Below are 20,636 nucleotides of genomic sequence, written 5' to 3' on the forward strand. Positions count from 1 at the left end.
CCCTTTTCTATATGCTACATTCTTTTCTTCGTTAGCAGCACGACACTCCTGGTCATACCATGCGTTCCTAGGAGGAGCACTCTGGTATCAATGTATGGATTTTGCGGCTATTTGCATGAAGTGTCCCGTACTTCGCCATTGTACTGACATGTTATCGGGACGAAGAGTGCTCTGATTAAGCAATTGGGCCAGTTGAGTGGAATATGTTGTGGCTATCTACTGTGATTGCAGCTTACCAATGTCCATATTCCACATTTGCCCAACTTCTCTTTTGTGTCTGCTCGTTTAGCCGATTAAACGCAGCAAATAAAGGCTGCGTTTAATCGGTCACGTACTTAAGTGCAAGAATGAGGGGATCCGAGTTTATGGTTGCTCCTCGGAACGATCGTAAATCCAAGACCCTCAATGGATGGATGACTTCCCTCTATCAATTTGATTTCTTGTTTTTTTGGTCTGGAGACAGCCAGGTACCCTTATAAATGTTGAGATGCATAAATCTGATACTCCCAACTACCATGTTCTTGCCGCTGCGAAGTCTATCAGCCTCATGTCATTGTCAGATGTTTCACTGTGGGGACTTAAATTCTCGCCTATTGGGCCAAAAACAGACCTTTGCTACTACAATGTTGTAATCAGTGTCTATGTTTGCTCTCGGAACGATCGTACATTCAAAATGCTCGATTTATGAATGTATTCCATCTATCACAACGTGATTAATTTGATTTCTTAATTTTGGTCTGTAGAGAGTCTGGTGCCCTTATGAATGTCGAGATGCTTAAATCTGCTACTCATAACTACCACGTTTTTTTTTTTTTGCTGCTGTGAAGTCTATCTATTGTGAGATGTTTTACTGTGGAGACTGAATTTCCTTCCTATTGGGCCAAAGACGTACCTTTGCTGCTACAAGGTTGTGAAACGAGTTTATGTTTGCTCATCGGAACGATCGTACATCCAACACGCTCAATGAATATCTTCCATCTATCTATTTATTTCATGTTTTATTGATCTGGATACACCCAGGTGTAAAACTGGTATTGCTAACTACCATGTTTTTGATGCTGCGAAGTCTATCAGCCTTATACCATTGTCAAACGTTTCACTATGGAGACTGAATTTCCCGCCTAAAGGGCTAACGATATTCTCCTTTCCAATTTTGGCATTAAAGTCGCCTAGAATAATTTTAATGTCATGGCCAGGACAACGGTCATATGATTCGTCCAAGCGTCCGGAAAATATATCTTTGGTCCGCTCGTCCTTGTCTTCAGTGGCAGCGTGAGCAAAAATAAAACTGATGTTGAAAAGTTTAGCTTTTATCAGAATTGTAGCAAGACTTTCAGTCACCAGAGTGAAGCTGTACTCGTACGTCTTAACCTTCGACTTACTACAAATCCGCCACCAAACTCATGATTCGTGTCATCTATAATACAGGGTGTCACCGTTTACGTTTTGTTGTGACCCGTTTTTAAATCCATCGTATTTTTTGTATGGCAGTAATGTCGGCCTTGTACTTTACAAGTACATATGCTAGCTTGTAAACTGGACCTTCTCTATAAAGAGTCCGAACATTCCAGGTACAGGCATATCATGGTCCTTAAAACAATTGTGGGGGTCGTCAACTTTAGAGGGGTTTGTTTTTAGTCTCTTTGTTTTTTTATAGTATGTTGCATTTTGGGAAGATGGATTACTGGTCCAACGTCCAACCCAAGTTTTTAACGTTCTTATGGGGAACTCAAGGGACATTTTAGCTAACGAATTTTAACGAGTGTTGAAGATATGTCTGCTTGAGATGACAAAGAAGCCAAGATTAGTTCTGGGCTTTGCCATGTTATAGCCGGTCAGGACCGTTGCTTGTTATCTGTCATGCCCTGCGTCACACTGTGGGTGAAATCCAAATCTAGCGGGGGAAAATTAATAACTTTTAAACTAGTTAAGATAGACTATTGAAATTTTGATCATATGTTTTTTATGACCGTAGGCCCCATGTTATGGAATATGGTCTATATTGGCCCACATTTTGGTGTAGATCCCATATAGCGGTACCGCCCGATTTTCGGCGTTTTGAATAACTTTGCTAAATTTTCTGGCCGAATCAACTGTATTTTGACATTTCGGATTCCCTAAGGTCAAAAAACTTCTCCACAAAAATTGGGGATATAGATCCACGTTTTGGTTTAGCCTCCATATATAGGTATTGTCCGATTTTACTTATTTTAAAGTTTTTAACAAATTTTTCTGACCGACTTAGCTGTATTTTGGCATTTAGGGCAACCAGTGGCCAAAACAACTTCTCCCAAAAAAAGTGGAGGCATAGCTTCACGTTTTGGTATAGGTTCTATGTAATGATATCCAAACTAAACGACTTTTTTACTTCAAAATAAAATGGCGATAAAATGAAGAGTTGCAAATAGTAGCAGTCGGAATTTTCGGAGTAATTACCTCGGAGTATGTATTTTAAGAAAAACAATATTCGGAAGTGATCCCCGGTTATCCCCGGTTAGTTGTACTTTATATAAGATACTTAAAGTCGAAAAGTTTGGTCTTGTTGGTGTAATAGCGGAATTAAATAAGAAGAAAAGTACACGAGAAATAAAACGAAAATGATCTTTATTCAAAGACTTCAAGTTAAGGAGTGAAATGTAATAAAGTAGAAAACTCATATGAGAGTTATAAAAAGACAATAGTGTTTGGATTGAACGAAACTTAACTAAATGGGGTTGCCAGATTCTTACATACCCTCCTGCAATCCAAATACTATTTCACAATAAGATAATTCAGAAAATCTCAAAAAGCATGTTACAAAATTTGTTATGTTTTACTTTAGATAAACATTTTGTGAACAAATCAGCAACATTTTCTTCAGAAGCCACATATTGGATTGTTATTTCTTTGTTGTCAAACTTCTCTCTTATATAGTGGTAGCGAATGTCAATATGTTTACTTCTCTTATGTGCCACCGGATTCTGCACCAGAAATTGAGCGCTTTGGTTGTCACAATTCAAAACAGTTGGTACTCTAACATATTCTTCCAGGCCAATTTCTCTTAGCAAACTCCGTTGGTAAACAATCTCTTTCGTTCCTTGACACATGGCTACATACTCTGCTTCCATCGAACTTAATGAAACAAAGCTTTGCTTCTGTGACTCCCACGCTACTGGTCCTCCAGACATAAAAATTACAAATCCGGAATAGGACTTTCTGTCATTAACATCTGAGCCCCAGTCAGCATCTGTGTATAAAACTAAACCATTATTATTTTTATCGTATGTCAACGTACCTTTTGGTTTCCCTTTGAGGTATCTAAGTACATGCTTCGCTGCTATGAAATGCTCTTTCTCAGGGTGACTATTAAATTGAGCCAACTTGGACACTATATGGGTTATATCAGGGCGAGAATACACTGACAGGTAATTCAGTGCACCAATTAATGATTGATATTTGTTTACATCATATCCGCAACAATTCTCTTTTGAACACTTTTCCAGAACCATGCCATTCATACTGGGTGTACTTGCCGGTTTGCATTCGGTCATCTGCCATTTCTCCAATAATTCGTTGACATATTTCTCTTGGTGAATACTAATTTTGCCACGAAGGCCATCTCTTTCGATTTGAATTCCCAAATAATACTTAGCTGGCCCTCTGTCCACAGCATCAACATATTTGTTTAGGTCTCGTACCACACCTTTCATGATTTCCTCAGATGAACAGCACAGCAGAAGGTCATCTACGTACACCGCCACTAGAACTAAATCTTGATCTTTATTTTTCACGTACAAACAGTTGTCAGATTTACATCTCTCGAACCCAATGTTTACCAAAACATCATTCAACTTTTTGTTCCAGTCCCTGCCGGCCTGTTTCAATCCATACAGGGATTTGTTCAACTTGCAAACACGATCCGGATAATTGGTGTCGACGAACATTTGTGGTTGTCTCATAAAGACTTCTTCCTCTAACTCACCATTCAAATAGGCAGACACAACGTCAATGTGGTTCAGCAAATAACCCTTCTGAGCTGCCACGGCAAACAACATACGCACTGCAGACATTCGTATAACTGGGGAGTAAGTTTCTGTATAATCTAGTTGGGGTTTCTGCGAAAAACCCTGTGCAACTAATCTGGCCTTATATTTTTCCACTTCGCCATTCTGGTTTCTTTTGGTCACAAAAACCCACTTACATCCCACGATGTTCCTATTTGTTGGTTTTTCTACCAGTTTCCATGTCTTTTTCTTTTGTAAACAATCAAATTCTGCATGCATTGCCTCTTTCCACCTTTCTGCATTTTTACTCTGCATTGCCTCTGCTACTGATTTTGGATCTTCTTCATCGAAATAGGCATAATTTAATAAAGCATTAGAAGCTGCTTCCACCACACGTAATTTTCTTGGTCGCCCTCTTCTTCCAGTTCTATTCACCTTTGGTCTTCCTCTCTTTCGTTTTTGACCAGACTCACCGTCGTCACTTTCATCAACTGATGTTTCCATTTCATCTTCTATTACTGGATCAGCTGTATTTACGTTTTTGTTTTGTTCCTTGTCCGCACCAATATCTACTACAAACCAGTCATCATTACTCTCGCTCTCTCCGTCATCACCAATTCCAAAATTTGAGAAATTGTTCTCAAAAAATTTGACGTCACGGGCAATTGTAATTGTTTTCAAATTTCTATTATACAAACGGTAGCCTTTTGTTTGATGTGCGTAACCAACGAATGTTAGTTGCTCTCCTTTGGGTAGTAATTTTGATTTCCCCTTTCTCCTATTCAATGCCACTACGTCACAACCAAAAGTACGTAGGTGGGCAACGGAAGGTTTACGCCCATACCAGCATTCGTATGGAGTCTTGTTCTGCAACACTTTTGTAGGGCAACGATTCCTAATGTATACCGATGTATTCAATGCTTCGGACCATATTGATTGTGGTAATCCGGAGTCCAACAACAAACACCTTGCCATCTCCATAAGAGTTCTATTTGCCCTTTCGGCTATTCCGTTTTGTTGCGGAGTATACACAACTGTTGTCTGATGGTTTATACCTTCGGATTTTAAAAACATTTGAAAATCATTATTAAGGTACTCCGTACCATTATCACTCCGTAAGGTTTTCAGAACATATCCAGTCTGTTTTTCAACATTCGATTTGTACCGTTTAAAAACTTGAAGGGCATCACTTTTTCTCTTCAGAAAATACACTGTTATGAATCTTGAGAAATCATCTATGAACGATATAAAATATCGTGATCCCCCCTCACTTCTTACCCGCATTGGCCCACAAATATCGGTATGCACCAATTCCAATGGATGTTTCGAAAAAGAATTGCCATAACTTGTAAATGGTTGGCTAGTAATTTTGCACATTGAACATGTCGTGCATGACAAATTTTCAATGTCTTTTGCCTCGAAAAACATACCTCGTACCAAACCTCCATTTAATAATTTCTGCATATCCTTTGCGTTGAGATGTCCATACCGTTTGTGCCAGAGTACACTATCATCATTTTTCTTTGCCATCATCAACCGTTCCATTCTCACCAGTTCCACCAAAAACATACCAGCATTAGCCACAGCTTTAAATAGAGTACCACCTTGTGTTGTTGTTGCTATTACCTTCTCTTTTGAAAAATTCACCTTGTTCCCATGCTCAATCATTTTATATACCGATATAAAATTGGCACTCAACTTTGGTACAAAGAGAACGTTAGTTAGTGTGATGTCGGTAAATTCCGATTTGACATGTACATCACCTATCCCCTCTGCATACATACAATCACCAGATGCGAGAGTAATTTTCTGTTTATGCTCTTTCAATGATGAGAACAATGTTTTATCTCCACTCATATGGGAAGTCGCTCCACTATCCACGATCCACATATTTTCTGTGGAACAAAAATTGAAATCTCCGGCACTCATCACTGCAGCGTTGTTGTTGTATTTTTTACATTGAGATCTTATGTGACCACGTTTACCGCATGCATAACACTTGATATTATTTCTTCTGTTTTCGTCACTCTCCTTTGTGTTGTTGCTTTTTCTATTTTTGTGATATGCTTTATTCTTGTAGTTCGCTGCAAAAACATGTTCTTCATCCATGTGGGGTTTCTCTTCACGTCTGTGACTTTCTTCCAATATTTTGACCTTCAAAGTATCAATTGGCGGCAAAACGTCTCGGCTTTCCATTGCGATTCTGAAACTTTCATATTCCTCTGGCAGGCTGCATAACAAGACAATACTTACAAAGTCTTCAGGAATTTTTATATCGATTTCCCTTAGAGAATCCACCAGATTGCAAAATTCATTCAATTGTTGTGCAAAAGAAATTCCGTCCTGAATTCTAAATCTCACCAAGCGCTTAAATAATGTCACCTTGCGTGCTGGATTCTTTCCTACATAGATGTTACTTAAAGTATTCCAGGCATCTTTGGCAGATTTACATTTTTTGATGTGGATTAACTCCGATGGTTTAATACTGAGCGTAATTGTTGCTAACGCCTTCATGTCCAACGCCTTCCATGAAGCCTTCTCCTCGCTTGTACCTGCTACTGGACACATTTCTTCGACCACCGACCAATAGTCCATTGTAATCAAGAGGCTTTTCATATGGACGGCCCAACTAGAATAGTTGTCTCCATTTAATTTTTCTATTTGAAGCGACCCGGACATATTTACTCCGAAAATTAATGACTCTTTACTTTTATTTCAAATTTACAATTTCTCGACCGACTATTAATTATCTTATTTAACTGCTAGGCATACTGGGCCCATAACCTTTGTTGGTGTAATAGCGGAATTAAATAAGAAGAAAAGTACACGAGAAATAAAACGAAAATGATCTTTATTCAAAGACTTCAAGTTAAGGAGTGAAATGTAATAAAGTAGAAAACTCATATGAGAGTTATAAAAAGACAATAGTGTTTGGATTGAACGAAACTTAACTAAATGGGGTTGCCAGATTCTTACAGGTCTTAATAATTAAAGATTATTTTTTTGAATATTTACAACAGTAAATAATTAAGCAATCACTTTCTTTTTAAAGCAGCACATCCAAACTGTTGGAAAAAATTCAATTATGCACTCTTTACTTTAATTTTTCCCACAATTTTTGACGATCAAAACAAATACCAAAAAAGTCGATTTAGCAATCACGAATAAAAACTCCCAATGTATGTACCGCCCACAGTGCGTCAGGGGGAAAATCCTTAATGTTGCCCATCCTACACAAATTCATATCTTTAGCCTTAGCATCCCGCTTATTAATTTACTAGAGTGTAGTCTTTGACATACTTTTTTCTTGGTAATAGAATCTTTCGGTTATCGCTGACTTATGGCGGAACTTGCAGGTAAATGCGAATGAAGTGACACCCGAGTCCATTTAGGGAAAATCTCCTCTATTTAAATGTCTGATGTAGAAAGACACTTTAGTAATCTATAACTGGCTTTCAGTCTCAAGCATCATATACTAAATCGAAACCTATTCCATTCCATATTATCAACTACAATTTAATGTACATACATTTATCCACCAAAATAGTTTTCAATTCGAAAAATATCCCAACTATGCCAACATTTTCAATTACAAACCAAAAAGTGGTTTAAACATTTAAAATAAGTCAATATGGAGACCAGTAGCAGCAACAACAATAATAATGCACGACCGAATCCAAAACTAAAACCTCAAACAAATTTACCATGATTTCATCAGAAACCAATAGCAATTTATTTTTTCGGGAGAGTGTTTCTAAATTGGAATGGATGAATTCGTTTGGAAATTATTTCGCTCCAAAATATCAACCGCCAGAAAGCCACTTATGAAAATGTAATTATTTGAATCCTTCTTCACCAACCAAACCAGCCAGCCTTCACAACGAACGGATTGTATGGAGAGAATCATTTAAAGCAACAAAAACAAACACATATGTATCACCAATAGAATCGGAGCAAAAAACAGCAACAAACAACAACAGACGAAAGCAATGGCAACAAAATTTGCTACGACCAAAATCAACAAATCAATAACAAGTCGGTTATTTTGGTGGGCAAACAAGCTAACATTTGTTACACTCTAGAAATACTACGAGAAGGGTAAAAATTGTTATATTTCTGGCTAGAAAATTGTACTAGAAAATCATAGCATAAACTTGATACATGCTGCATAGTTTGATTCTGATATTTTGATAAAGAAATACAATTGAAAACATAAGTCTTCGGTCCCACGGCCTTACCAGTCCTCGACTGATATATGTGGATATGGCGTGTAATGCTGCTTTGTATTTGTCGGAATCCATGCTAATTTTGGGCAACTGCGAAAGTGCTTTTCATCATGGGGAAGAGAAGTGCCTCTAGAATCTTCGCTACTGGCGACAAGAAGGAGTTCAGTTTGTGCGATTTACTTTAGATGGCATCTTTGCCTGTAGGGGGACTACCATGCCAACTTTCTAGGCTTGTGTTACAATAGGTACACTTGTTAAATACTCAATACCGGGTTCATCCATTTGTTTGAGCATTACTATTCAGAAAGATATTAAGGAACGATCCTGACCGGCATTAATATAGCAAAGCCCAGGATTTATCTTGATCGCTCTCTCATCTCAAGTGGACACTGACCTCGTTCCCCGTGGTGTCACCTGGGGAACTGCTTTAACATCCGTTAAAGGTATTGAGCTAACATGTGCCGCGCATTCACCCATAAGAACCTTAAAAAACTTGGGTTTGGGCGGAAAAGGAAAACAACCCCATCTAAAGTTGACGAACTCCGCAAACGTTTTTAAAGACCATGCTCTGCGAATCTGCACCTGGAATGTTCGTACTCTTTATAGAGAAGGTGCAGTTACGCGCTGGCAGATGTACTTGAAAAGTACAAAGCCGATATAATTGCCATACAGGAAATACGATGGATTGGGAAACACGTCACAACAACACCTAAATGTAACGCACTGTATTCTAGCTGCTATGACACAAATCACGACTTTGGTTGCGGTTTTGTAGTTAATCGGAGGTTAAAACATCTGATCGCAAGCTTCAAACCAGTGAAAGCAAAATTCTTCAACATTAGCTTTATCTGGGCTCATGTTTCAACCGAAGAGAAGGACAAACAGACCAAAGATATATTCTACGAGGGCCTAGAAGAAACATATGGTCGTTGTCCTTCCCATAACATTAAAATTATTCTAGGCGATTTTAATGCCAAAATAGGAAAGGACAATATCTTTGGCCCAACAGTCGGGAAATTCAGTCTCCACAGTGAAACATCTGACAATGGTATGAAGATGATAGACTTTGCAGCTGCAAAAAACATGGTAGTTAGCAGTACCAGATTTAAGCATCTCCATATTCATAAGGGCACCTGACTGTCTTCAGATCAAAGAACAATAAATCAAATTGATCAGGTTGTGATAAATGGAAGACAAGCGTGTTGACTCGGACCACTACCTTGTTGCAGCAAAGGTAAGTTGAACGTTGCAAATAAAGCACGAACAGACACAACACGAAAGTTGGACATCGGTAAGCTGCCAACACAACATATAGCCACAGCATATTCCACTCAACTGGCCCAATTGCTTAATGAAAGAACTCCTCGTCCCGATAATATATCAGCGCAATGGCAAAATATTGTCCGCTCCATGCAAACAGCCGCAAAATCCATACTTGTATACCAGAGACCTCCACCAAGGAACCCATGGTACGACCAACTATGTCGTACTGCTACCGAAGAGAAAAACGCGGCATATAGGGCTACTCTACAATCAGTAGCAACGCGTAGCGCACGAGAGATGTATAGTGAGAAAAGGAGAGAGGAGAAATGTATTTCTCGTAGGAAAAAGAGAGAGGTGGAAAAGCGGGAGTGTGAAAAACTCGAGATATAGAGGAGCCAGAATGATCATTTAGAGCTCCAAATGGCAAATTACAAACACTTCGGGCCTAAAATGTTGATAAAATCTTCAAAATACCTGAAATCGGGAGGTACCGTAATATGAGGGCTATACCGAAACCTGGACGTAAGACTACAATTTTTGGCGCAGAAGGTTTTTTATCCCTGAGAACTCCAAATGGCAAAATACAACCAATTCGGGCCGAAAATGTTGAAAAAATCATCAAAATACCTGAAATCGGGAGGTATCGTAATATGATAACTATACCGAAACCTGGACCTAAGGCCACCATTTTTGGCGTAGGAGGTTTTTGACCAATGGGAACCCCAAATACTAAAGTACAGCCAATTAGGGCCGAAAATGTAGATAAAAGCTTCAAAATACCTGAAATCGGGTGGTACTGCTACATGGGGGCTATAGGAAAAACTGGGCCCGACGATTATGAATATTTTTGTCGCACCTTCTCATACAAGTGGGACCACTGTGCACTGATAAGGTGTATGCATCAGCTAGTAAGCACCATCTGGCAGGAGGAACGCGTACCCGGCGATTGGAACGTGAGCATCCTATGTCCAGTCCACAAGAAGTGAGATAAGACTGTGTGCTCCAATTACAGGGGTATAAGTCTGTTCTCTATTGCATATAAAATAGTATCTGGCATATTGTGTAAGCGACTAAAGTCTATGGTCAATGAAATAATTGGACCCTATCAGTGCGGCTTTAGACCGGGCAAATCCACCATTGACCAGATATTTACCTTGAGACAAATCCTGGAAAAGACGCAAGAAATGCAGATCGACACCTTCCATCTTTTTGTCGATTATAAAGCAGCATTCGACAGCCCTATACGTTCAAAGGTGTTTCAAGGTATGTCTGATTTTGGTATTCCTGCAAAGCTCATTCGGCTTTGTAAGATGACATTAATTGATACTCGATCTTCAGTTAAAATAGGAAAGAACCTCTCCGAAGAGTTTATTACCAAAAGAGGTTTCAGACAAGGAGACGGCCTATCGTGTGATCTCTTCAACATTCTGCTGGAAAAGGTCATACGAGACGCGAAGGTCAAGAGAAGTGGAACACAAACAGCCATATGTTACTTACTAATGCCGACGACATTGACATCATTGGGTCGATCGGTAAAGGAAGTAACTGACACCTTTGCAAAAGTCGAAAGGGAAGCTGATAAAGCCGGTCTGGCTGTTGATGGTATCGACGCGTAATACGTCCACAGATCTCGCACCATATGTAAATGTTGGTACCTACAATTTTGAGGTAGTAAAGGACTTCGTCTACCTCGGCACTGCCATAAACACAACAAACAACATCAGTTGTAAAATACGAAGAAGAAGAATAGTGTTGACCAACATATGCTACTTTGGGCTGTATAAGCAGCCACATCTCGTCAAACAAAAGTAACTCTTTACAAAACACTGATACTGCCCGTGCTAATGTATGGTTCCGAAGCATGGGTACTTGCGCAAGCGGATAAGGCAGTGCTTGGTGTGTTCGAAAGAAAAATTCTTCGAAAGATCTACTTGCCAATCTGTCGTATGAACAAGGACCTGTATCAACTATACGACGACATCAATCGAGTTGAACGAATCTAGATACAACGATTGCGATGGCTAGGCCATGTCATAGGAATGAGTCATGATGATCCCGCTAAAAAGAGGTATAAATGCGAGCCACATGGAGCTTCACGCAGATGAAATGAGACATCAGAAAGCAACATATCACAGATTGGGAAAATATAGCAGCAAACAGAGAGGATTGAAGATATTTTCTTAATTCGGATTATGAAACAAATGTTCTGTAAAAAGCCAGCTAAGTAAGTAATACGGTGCTTTTGAAGCAACATTAAATGGAAGGTGCTTACACCTGGGAAGCTTTTGCGGATTCTGAAACTACACAATGATCATAGATGAGAAAAATCAAAAAACAAAAAAAAAAATGGCCAGAGCGCTTTTAAAATAAATCGCGCTTCAAGTTGACATTTTTAGGGTTTTTTTTAAGTTTTCACGATTTTGTTTGGAAACCGCAAGTCCTATAGAAATGGGACTATAGAAAATATTGTAGCTATGAAAATTCTCTAAAAGATTCACAGTTATGATAATTTCGCAGGTTTTATTGTTATTGACATATAGAAGTTCAAATTGGGACAATGCACTGACTGTATCGCCTCCTTATAAAACAATGTCATGACTGTAATTTCCCAACTTAAACTTATATATCTGGAAAATGGTACAACCTAGGAAAAATTACGGAAGCCAATCTTGTAGAGAATTTTCAAAGCTAAAAGATTCTCTCTAGTTCCATTTCAATAAGACTTACCGTTTTCAAGCAAATGCTGAAAACCTAACAAAAAATCTGAAAATGTGACATGAACATCTACATTTATATCTCAAACATGTTAAAACATAGGAACAAATCATAACGGTCGATCCTCTATAGAATTTTCACAGCTACAACATTTTCTTTAGCCCCATTTCGATAGGAGTTGCGATTTCGCGAAAACATAAATAAACCTAAAAATGTGAATTTTGACCGCGATTTATATAAAAATCCTTTCAGTGATTTTTTCTTGTTTTTCGATTTTTCTCACCTATGAACATTACTGTTTCAAAATCCGCAAAAACTTCCCAGATGCAAGCGGTTTTCACATAAATTTAGTTGAGGCGCACCATGTACGAGTATGACATTGTTTTATAAGGTAGCGATACAGTCAATGCATTTTCCCAATTTTAACTTTTGTTTTTCAATAACGGCAAAACCTACGATATTATCATAAAAGTCAATCTTGTAGAGTATTTTCATATGTAGCTACAATATTTTCTTTAGTCCCATTTCGATAGGACTAGTGGTTTCCAAGCAAAATCGTGAAAACATAAAAAAACCCTAATATACATTGCGATGTATTTAAAAAGCGGTCGGGCGATTTTTTTGTTTATTGATTTTTCTCATCTATGAACTATGAACATTTCAGAATCCGCAAAAACCTCCCAGATGTAAGCACCTTCCATTTAAAGTTGCTTCAAGAGCACCGTGGCAAGTAAGTATTCCGTTTCTGTATGGGCCCAAAGCTTTGGATGATTTCGCGATTTCAATGACAACTTCAACATCGTTTATGGTAAATTGTGGGGATACTTTCTCTGTTAGAAGGGGCTTGTACGGTGTAGCATACTCCTCGTCGCCCCCTATTACTCTAGGGGTGTCATTTTGGCCACACCGCATTGTGGTTCCGCCAGTGCACTATAGGTAATTTGCCCTGTTTTTGAGACAAAAATTAATAACAGCGGAACTAAAGGATTTTTTAACTTTCTAAATTATTTAAGTGTAAAAGTGAGATAAAAAAAGATTTTTACAGATAAATTCGGATATAGCGAACAACGGTTATAAGCAACTACGTATATAACGAACAAAGCTATTTGTTCCAATGCAATTTTCATTAGTTTTCTTATACACAACAAACTGTTGAAAACGACCACGGTAGTAAGTAGCAACAATTTTGTCCCCGCGAGTAGATTTTCCAACGAATTGTTACTACAGTTTTGTATATTTTTTTAATATACGCTAATAAAGGCGACGCTCTCAAAATTTTTCTAAGAATCATTCACTCCAGAATTTATAAAAAATGTGAAGGAGCCATGGGACTATCTCAATTTGGATTTAAAGAAGGCATGGGTACAAGAGAAGCCCTACTCTCTATTCAAGTGTTAATACAGAAATGCAGAAATGTACATAAAGATGTTTACCTATGTTTTGTGGATTACGAAAAAGCCTTCGACACCGTACAACATGACAAAATGGTGGAAATCCTCACATCTATTGGCATCCAAGGAAAAGAACTACAATGCATCAAGCAATTATATTGGAACCAAACAGCACAAGTCGACATTAATGGAGAACTGACAGAATGCATTGCAATATCGAAAGGAGTTAGACAGGGTTGTATATTGTCGCCATTATTATTCAATATCTATACCGAAAGAATTTTTGAAGAATCAATGTCCAACGCTCGTAAAGGCGTATATATTGGTGGAAAATTCGTCAACAATATCAGATATGCAGATGATACCACTTTAATTGCGAGTAGTGTATCAGAACTACAATTTCTTTTGAGTCGGCTAAATTCCTATAGCGAAAAGTATGGGTTAAAGATTAATATATCAAAAACTAAATATATGGTGATAACCAGGTCTAGAAACCAAAGTACAACCGAAATATATATAAATAATACACATATCGATAAAGTACAGAACTTTAAATATCTTGGCGTCAAAATAAATGAAAACTGGGACAACTCGAAAGAAATACGATGCAGAATTGAAATGGCAAGAGATGCATTTTTCAAATACAAAAATATTTTATGTAGTCATGACATAAATATGGAAACAAAAATACGATTTATTAAAACTTATGTCTGGTCGGTTCTGCTGTACGGCTCAGAAGTATGGACACTAAAAACCGCTGAAATAAAGAAATTGGAAGCCTTTGAAATGTGGATCTACCGTCGTATCCTAAAAATTCCATGGACACATCTAACACCAAAATCCGTGGTTCTTTCAAGGGTTAACCGTCAACGGGAACTCATTGGAACAATAAAAAGAAGAAAAACATCATATCTTGGACATGTAATGAGGAACGCAAAATACAAACTGCTCCAAACCATAATCACTGGAACAATAGAAGGGAAGCCATCCAGAGGACGGAAAGAAATATCATGGATTGACAATATTCTTAAATGGACCGGCATTGGAAATATCTCAACCCTACTGAGTGAAGCCAGAAATAGAGACGCCTTTATGGAGATCATGGAAAATATATGAACATACCTTAAAATTTGTAACAGATAATTATATATAATTGTATTGGTCGCTTATATTCGGAGATCGAATATGCAAATAAAGAAGAATAAAGGCGAGTTTAGTACTCCCTTAAACCGTATCAATGATTAATATGTAATAGAGAGATAAAATAAAGCTTACTACTGCCGCACCATTTATAGAAAACCACGGATATAACCACAAATTTGTCGCCATTACTTATTTTATTACAGTGTTTTATTTAACTTGCCTTGGTGTGTGTTTAGTTCAAATCTGGTAACTCATTTTTAACACGGTTGCAGTTGACCAATCGAACTAAAAGTTTGCACACTTTTCAGATTTGGATGACAATACACGAATATGAAATCAAAACCAATATTGGTCCATTTTTACACTGTTTTACAGTGTTTTATCTAATTTGCTTTTCAAATCTGGTAACTAATTTTCCACACAGTTGCAGTTGACCAATCGAACTTAAAATTTGCACACATTTCAGATTTGGATGACAATACATGAATATGAAATCAAAACCAATATTGGACCATTCTTACAATGTTTTTACGCTGTCTAACTTAACCCCCTTTTCAAATCTGGTAACTGATTTTTAAAACGGTTGCAGTTGACCAATCGAAGTAAAACTTTGCACACTTTTCAGATTTAGATGGCAATACGTGAATATGAAACCAAAATCAATATGGGTCCATTTTCTCCTATAGCCCCCATATAACGGTACGACCGGTATTTTGCTTTTCAAATCTGGTAACTCATTTTTCACACAGTTGCAGTTGACCAATCGAACTAAAACTTTGCAAACTTTTCAGATTTGGATGACAATACATGAATATGAAATCAAAACCAATATTGGTCCATTTTTACAGTGGTGTACAGTGTTCAATTTTACATGCTTTTCAAATCTGGTAACTCATTTTTCACACAGTTGCAGTTGACCAATCGAACTAAAACTTTGCAAACTTTTCAGATTTGGATGACAATACATGGATATGAAATCAAAACCAATATTGGTCCATTTTACAGTGTTTTAACGGTGTTTTATTTAACTTGCATTTCAACTCTGGTAACTCATTTTCCACACAGTTGCAGTTGACCAATCGAACTGAAACTTTGCACACTTTTCAGATTTGGATGACAATACATGAATATGGGCCAATTTTTCCTACCGCCCCATATAGCATTACCACCCGATTTCAGGTATTTTGAGGATTTTATCTTCATTTTTGCGCGAATTAGCTGTCATTTGGCATTTCCAATGATACAGACATTTCCCCATCAAAAATTGTGAACATAGGTCCAGATATTGGTATATATAGCGGTACCACCCGATTTCAAGTAGTATGAGGATTTTATTTTCATTTTTAGCCAGAATTGGCTGTAACTTGGCATTTGGAGTCGCCAATGGTACAGAAACTTCCCCACCAAAAATTAAGGACGTAAGTCCAGGTTTTGGTATAGCCTTTATATAACGGTACTACACGATTTCAGGCATTTTAAAGTTTTTTTTTCTAAATTTTCGGCCTAAATTGACTATAATTTTGTTCTCAGTGGTCAAAAAAATGTATTTACTAAAAAGTTACAAATAAAAAATAATTTAAAAAAATAAAGTTTCAGTGTTTTATTAGAAATGCACTTAAAACTAGATAATAATTTGTCGCTTAGCATCAATAAATATATTCTTTCTCATGATGGAAACTCTCAAATAAAACGCTTGCATTTAAATGATAAATGGTGGCACAAATAAACGGCAAGCGTTTTATTTGAGAGATTTCATCATGAGAAAGAATATATTTATTGATGCTAAGCGAGAAATTATTTTCTAGTTTTAAGTGCATTTCTAAATAAAACACTGAAACTTTATTTTTTTTAAATTATTTTTTATTTGGAATGAAATTGTAAACAGCAATATTTTTTACTTTTATTGTTTATTTCCTCAAACAAAACTTCCACAATTTTAAGACTTTTTATTGAGAAGTAACCTAATAAAATCTCATAAATAGTAAAAAAACGGGCAAAATCGGGTTTTGAAACCTAGTAATACCAATGCAGAAGACTTTAAGTAATGTGTTCTAGGTGACAAAATCACGACCAAACACGGCCAATTTAGTATAAGTCTATATGAAGTGAGTTTAAGGAAAATAAAATATTTATTTCTGACTTTTTGTGTTTTTTGGTCGCTACCCAAAATGTTTAAGCTATTCCATTTTACATATATTTATATTTGGTTGATTTTTCTGCGGTTTTAAATACATTGCAATATGCCTTACAATATATATTTTTTTAGTTCTTCTTCGAAATTCTCACTTTGACTGCAATTTAAACCGCGATAACGACGCTATTTTGAAAAATATCATTCATATTAAGAAATTTTGACATGTTCTTTTTTCAATGCCAACTAAAAAATTATTATTATTAAAAGTTGCAAAATCGACTTTTTGCCTCAAAAACTGGGCAAATTACCTATAGTGCAGTGGACAAAAATCGAAAAATTTATGTCGACAAATTTGATTACGATTGAAATAAATATTCTCTAAACACATACAATTTTTATTATCCAGTATTATTTTTGCCAATTTACAGCGGAAATATGCCAAGTTAAGTCGAAGAAGTTGAGATTTGTATGTGGTACCTTAAAAACGAAAAAGAGATCCGCAAAGCATTCGTAGCTTAGAGTGAAATTATAAAAAAATTAAAAGGTAAATGTGCAATTTCCAAAATGAAACTTACCGCCTGTTCATGTATGTCGCACGAAAACTTGTACGAAAGGAAAGCAGTCGCTCGCTTCCGTCTAAAAATGCGTTCATGTATTTCGCAAACTATCGTGCGACTGCCGTTACGTATCCTATGCGAAATACTACTAATTTGAATGTACATTTGTACAACTATGTTCCATAAATGAGAGCCAAATGAGAAATAAAAACAAAATACACATATACATACAAACATTGGAATATGTGTGTTTTTTTTTTTTTTTTTTTTTGAGAAAATAAAATGTGTCGGTATTTTGAATTATTTTATTTGATTGATTTCCTCAAACTAATGAATGAAAAAGCCTTTAACATGTTTCTACAAAATTTTTATTTTGTTTTCGGTGTTATTAGCGAGTTTAGTCGAGTCGAGTCCTACTCGACAGCTACAAAGCAAGTGAGTGATTTTGACATTCTCTTTCTACAAGAGACAGTCCTTTCGAAATACATAAACCCAAATTTACAGGAAAAGTGTACGTTTACGTGTTATTTCGTATGGCTTGTCGGTCGCATAGATTTTCGTTTCGAAGGTATTTACATGAACGGAAAATGATTTTTTTCGACTTCCGAAGCGCAAGAAACCTTTCGGTCGACATACATGAACAGGCTGTTATAGTTGATGGCATTGACAATATTCTTACGAAAAAACAAATTCAAAATTCGTTTTCTAAGTTCCTTAAAACTAAATTTTTTGTAAATGGCTTTTTGTGCTGTCTTTAATATCATTGCTGTAAATTTATGTTGAGTTTTACTAATGTTGGCCCCGTAAGGGCAAGTCCATATGTTTTTTCAAAATACAGGGGAAAGTCTCTAGTTTACGATAAAAAGAAATCCAGCTGCCACCATCTGCCACCCTGTAAGTTATTCCCCTTATACCACGCATGTAACATCGCCAAAATTCCGAAAATCGGGAGGTACATTTATATGGCAGCTATATCGAAACGTGGACCTATATTGAACATTTTTTGCAAGGAGGTATAGTGTTCCCTCAGAACTTACAGTCAAATCGGTTGGAAAATTTGGCAAAAATCGTCAAAATACCGAATATCGGGAGGTACGTTTATATGGGAGCTATACCTAAACTTGGACCTATATTGAACATTTGTTGCATGGTGGTATGTTGGAAAATTTGGCTAAAATCGTCAAAATATAAAAAATCGGGGGATACCTTTATATGGGGGCTACACCCAAATGTGGACCTACATCCATTAAATTTGTTTTTCTCTGTTTTGGGCTCGTTATAAAACTATGTTTAAAATTTCGAGGCGTTAACTCGATTAGAACTATTTTTGGCACTCCTTTCCATACAAGTGGGACCACTGTGCACTGTGTGCCATAAAAAATATGATGTGGGACTATAACTTAAAGCGCGTATATTTCCAAATTAAATCAAATATTTTTTCAGTGCATTTTCTAAAATTTTCCCATTTATTCCTGTCGTATATTTCATTCACTGTAATTTGTGTTGGTATTGTTGTGAGATCCAATACAAACAAAAATCATTGTTTTGTTGAGGGACCGAGCCATTGCACAATTGATGCAAATGACATGAATGGTTGTTTATTTTGTGTGTGTGTGTATGTATGTGTTTCCCACAGGCACGAAATAGACCGAAATTCTGTGTTAACGTTAAATTAAACTTGTTTTTAATAACATCATAGAAAATGTATGGGTTGAGTGTGATGGAAACATTTTCAATTATTTACATACACTTTGGAAAGCTGGAACACTTTTCAAGTTTTCAGGCGATTTCATTGTAATAATAGTATGTTTGTGGGTGGTACAGTGGGACAATGGTAGGCACGGATGCTATACACACTGAATAGCCGGGTTCGAAACCTAGATATACAACATAACATTTTCAGCGGTGAAAAATATATTCCTCAGCATAAAGCGGGTGACATTCTTATAAGTTCAACTTTTCTACCAATGGTGCGTTAAGACACAATTCGCCACAATATTATTTATGCAAAATTATCAAATTTCGAAATTAAGCAAACTATTTGTTCCAAACTTCCTACATCATTGTCGATCTTTTCTCGGAAGGGTTTGTTGCCCAATGTTAGTTTTATTTGGGTTAAATTATTTCTCACAGCAACACTGAACACAAAAATCATATTATCGTTCATCATCATCGTCCACTGCTATATTGAAATGAGAATAACACACAAACACCCACAAGAAGTATATATGAGAACGAAATGTCCATCTAATATTCCTTTCGAATTCCCGCAAGTCCCGATAAATGTTGGCGTTACAAGTTGTCACCAACATTGATAAGAGATGTTGGTTGGTTTTATATGAATGCACGCATGCATGTATGTGTGGGTGGGTGTGAACCATTGACTGAACATGTGTAAGTTTTTAAGAATTTCAATAATGAATGACTCAAAGAGCATTTCAATGTTTCCCCACAATGTATGCATGAGTAATTCGCCCACTAATGGCATATCTTCGTTATTTTCTCATTTACGCTCCATGTTCCAGTGATAGTGATGCATGTACTAACTAGGTAACCAGAACTAATATGTACATGGAAAATTAATATAATTTATTGTTCAATGAATATAATTTAATGTTAATTGTTGATTTGTGTCAATTGATTATGAAACTAATAAAAAACAAGTAAGAAACTATCATACCCTCAGCCTCGGGCCAACAGAAAAAATACTATAAGAAATTTCAAATGCAAGAAATTGGGGTATAAATATATACTTTGAAAAATTCCAGGATTTTGGGTTTAATATTTCACGAGTTGGGGTTTAAAATATACTTTAAAAAATTAATATTTCACTAGTTGGGGTTTAAAATTCCATGAGTTGGGGCTTAAAATATATGTTAACAAGTAAAAAATTATCAGTCGACTTTGCCGACAGAGATATACCCTCAGCCTATGTGAATTGAAACTTTCTTCTATGGACAGATCGAATGTATTGAGGGTCTTTTCAGAATTTTGTGGCCCTTTTTGAACATTTGATCTTACTGACAAAAATGTGGATTAGGATTAAAGTTGTACTTGAAGGAATGGACCGACATAGTTCTTTATCTTATCTTATTTGGGAGTCATATCTTTTCGATAGATATCGCACCCACTAGTCATTTCAGTGAGTCATCGTATAACATTTGAACCAGTATGCCAAGAAGCATGAACTTTTCCACAAAATCACTGTAAACAGGACCACAACC

At 36.6% G+C, this 20,636-nt stretch overlaps 1 protein-coding gene across 1 annotated transcript; it reads right to left on the minus strand.

The window, feature by feature from the left end:
• Window positions 1–1,835: 1,835 nt before the first annotated feature.
• On the minus strand, window positions 1,836–6,578 carry LOC141392694 (uncharacterized). Its single transcript, XM_073965578.1, has 3 exons — window positions 5,414–6,578; window positions 3,473–4,687; window positions 1,836–1,894 (listed from the first exon to the last, which is right to left on the minus strand). Exons 1-3 carry the CDS (start codon window positions 6,576–6,578, stop codon window positions 1,836–1,838), a joined length of 2,439 nt encoding a protein of 812 aa, XP_073821679.1.
• Between the last annotated feature and the right edge of the window lie 14,058 nt (window positions 6,579–20,636).

This window comes from Musca autumnalis, unplaced genomic scaffold (genome assembly GCF_047663935.1).
Source record: "Musca autumnalis isolate F117 unplaced genomic scaffold, ASM4766393v1 scaffold_1, whole genome shotgun sequence".
In the NCBI taxonomy this organism is placed as follows: domain Eukaryota; kingdom Metazoa; phylum Arthropoda; class Insecta; order Diptera; family Muscidae; genus Musca; species Musca autumnalis.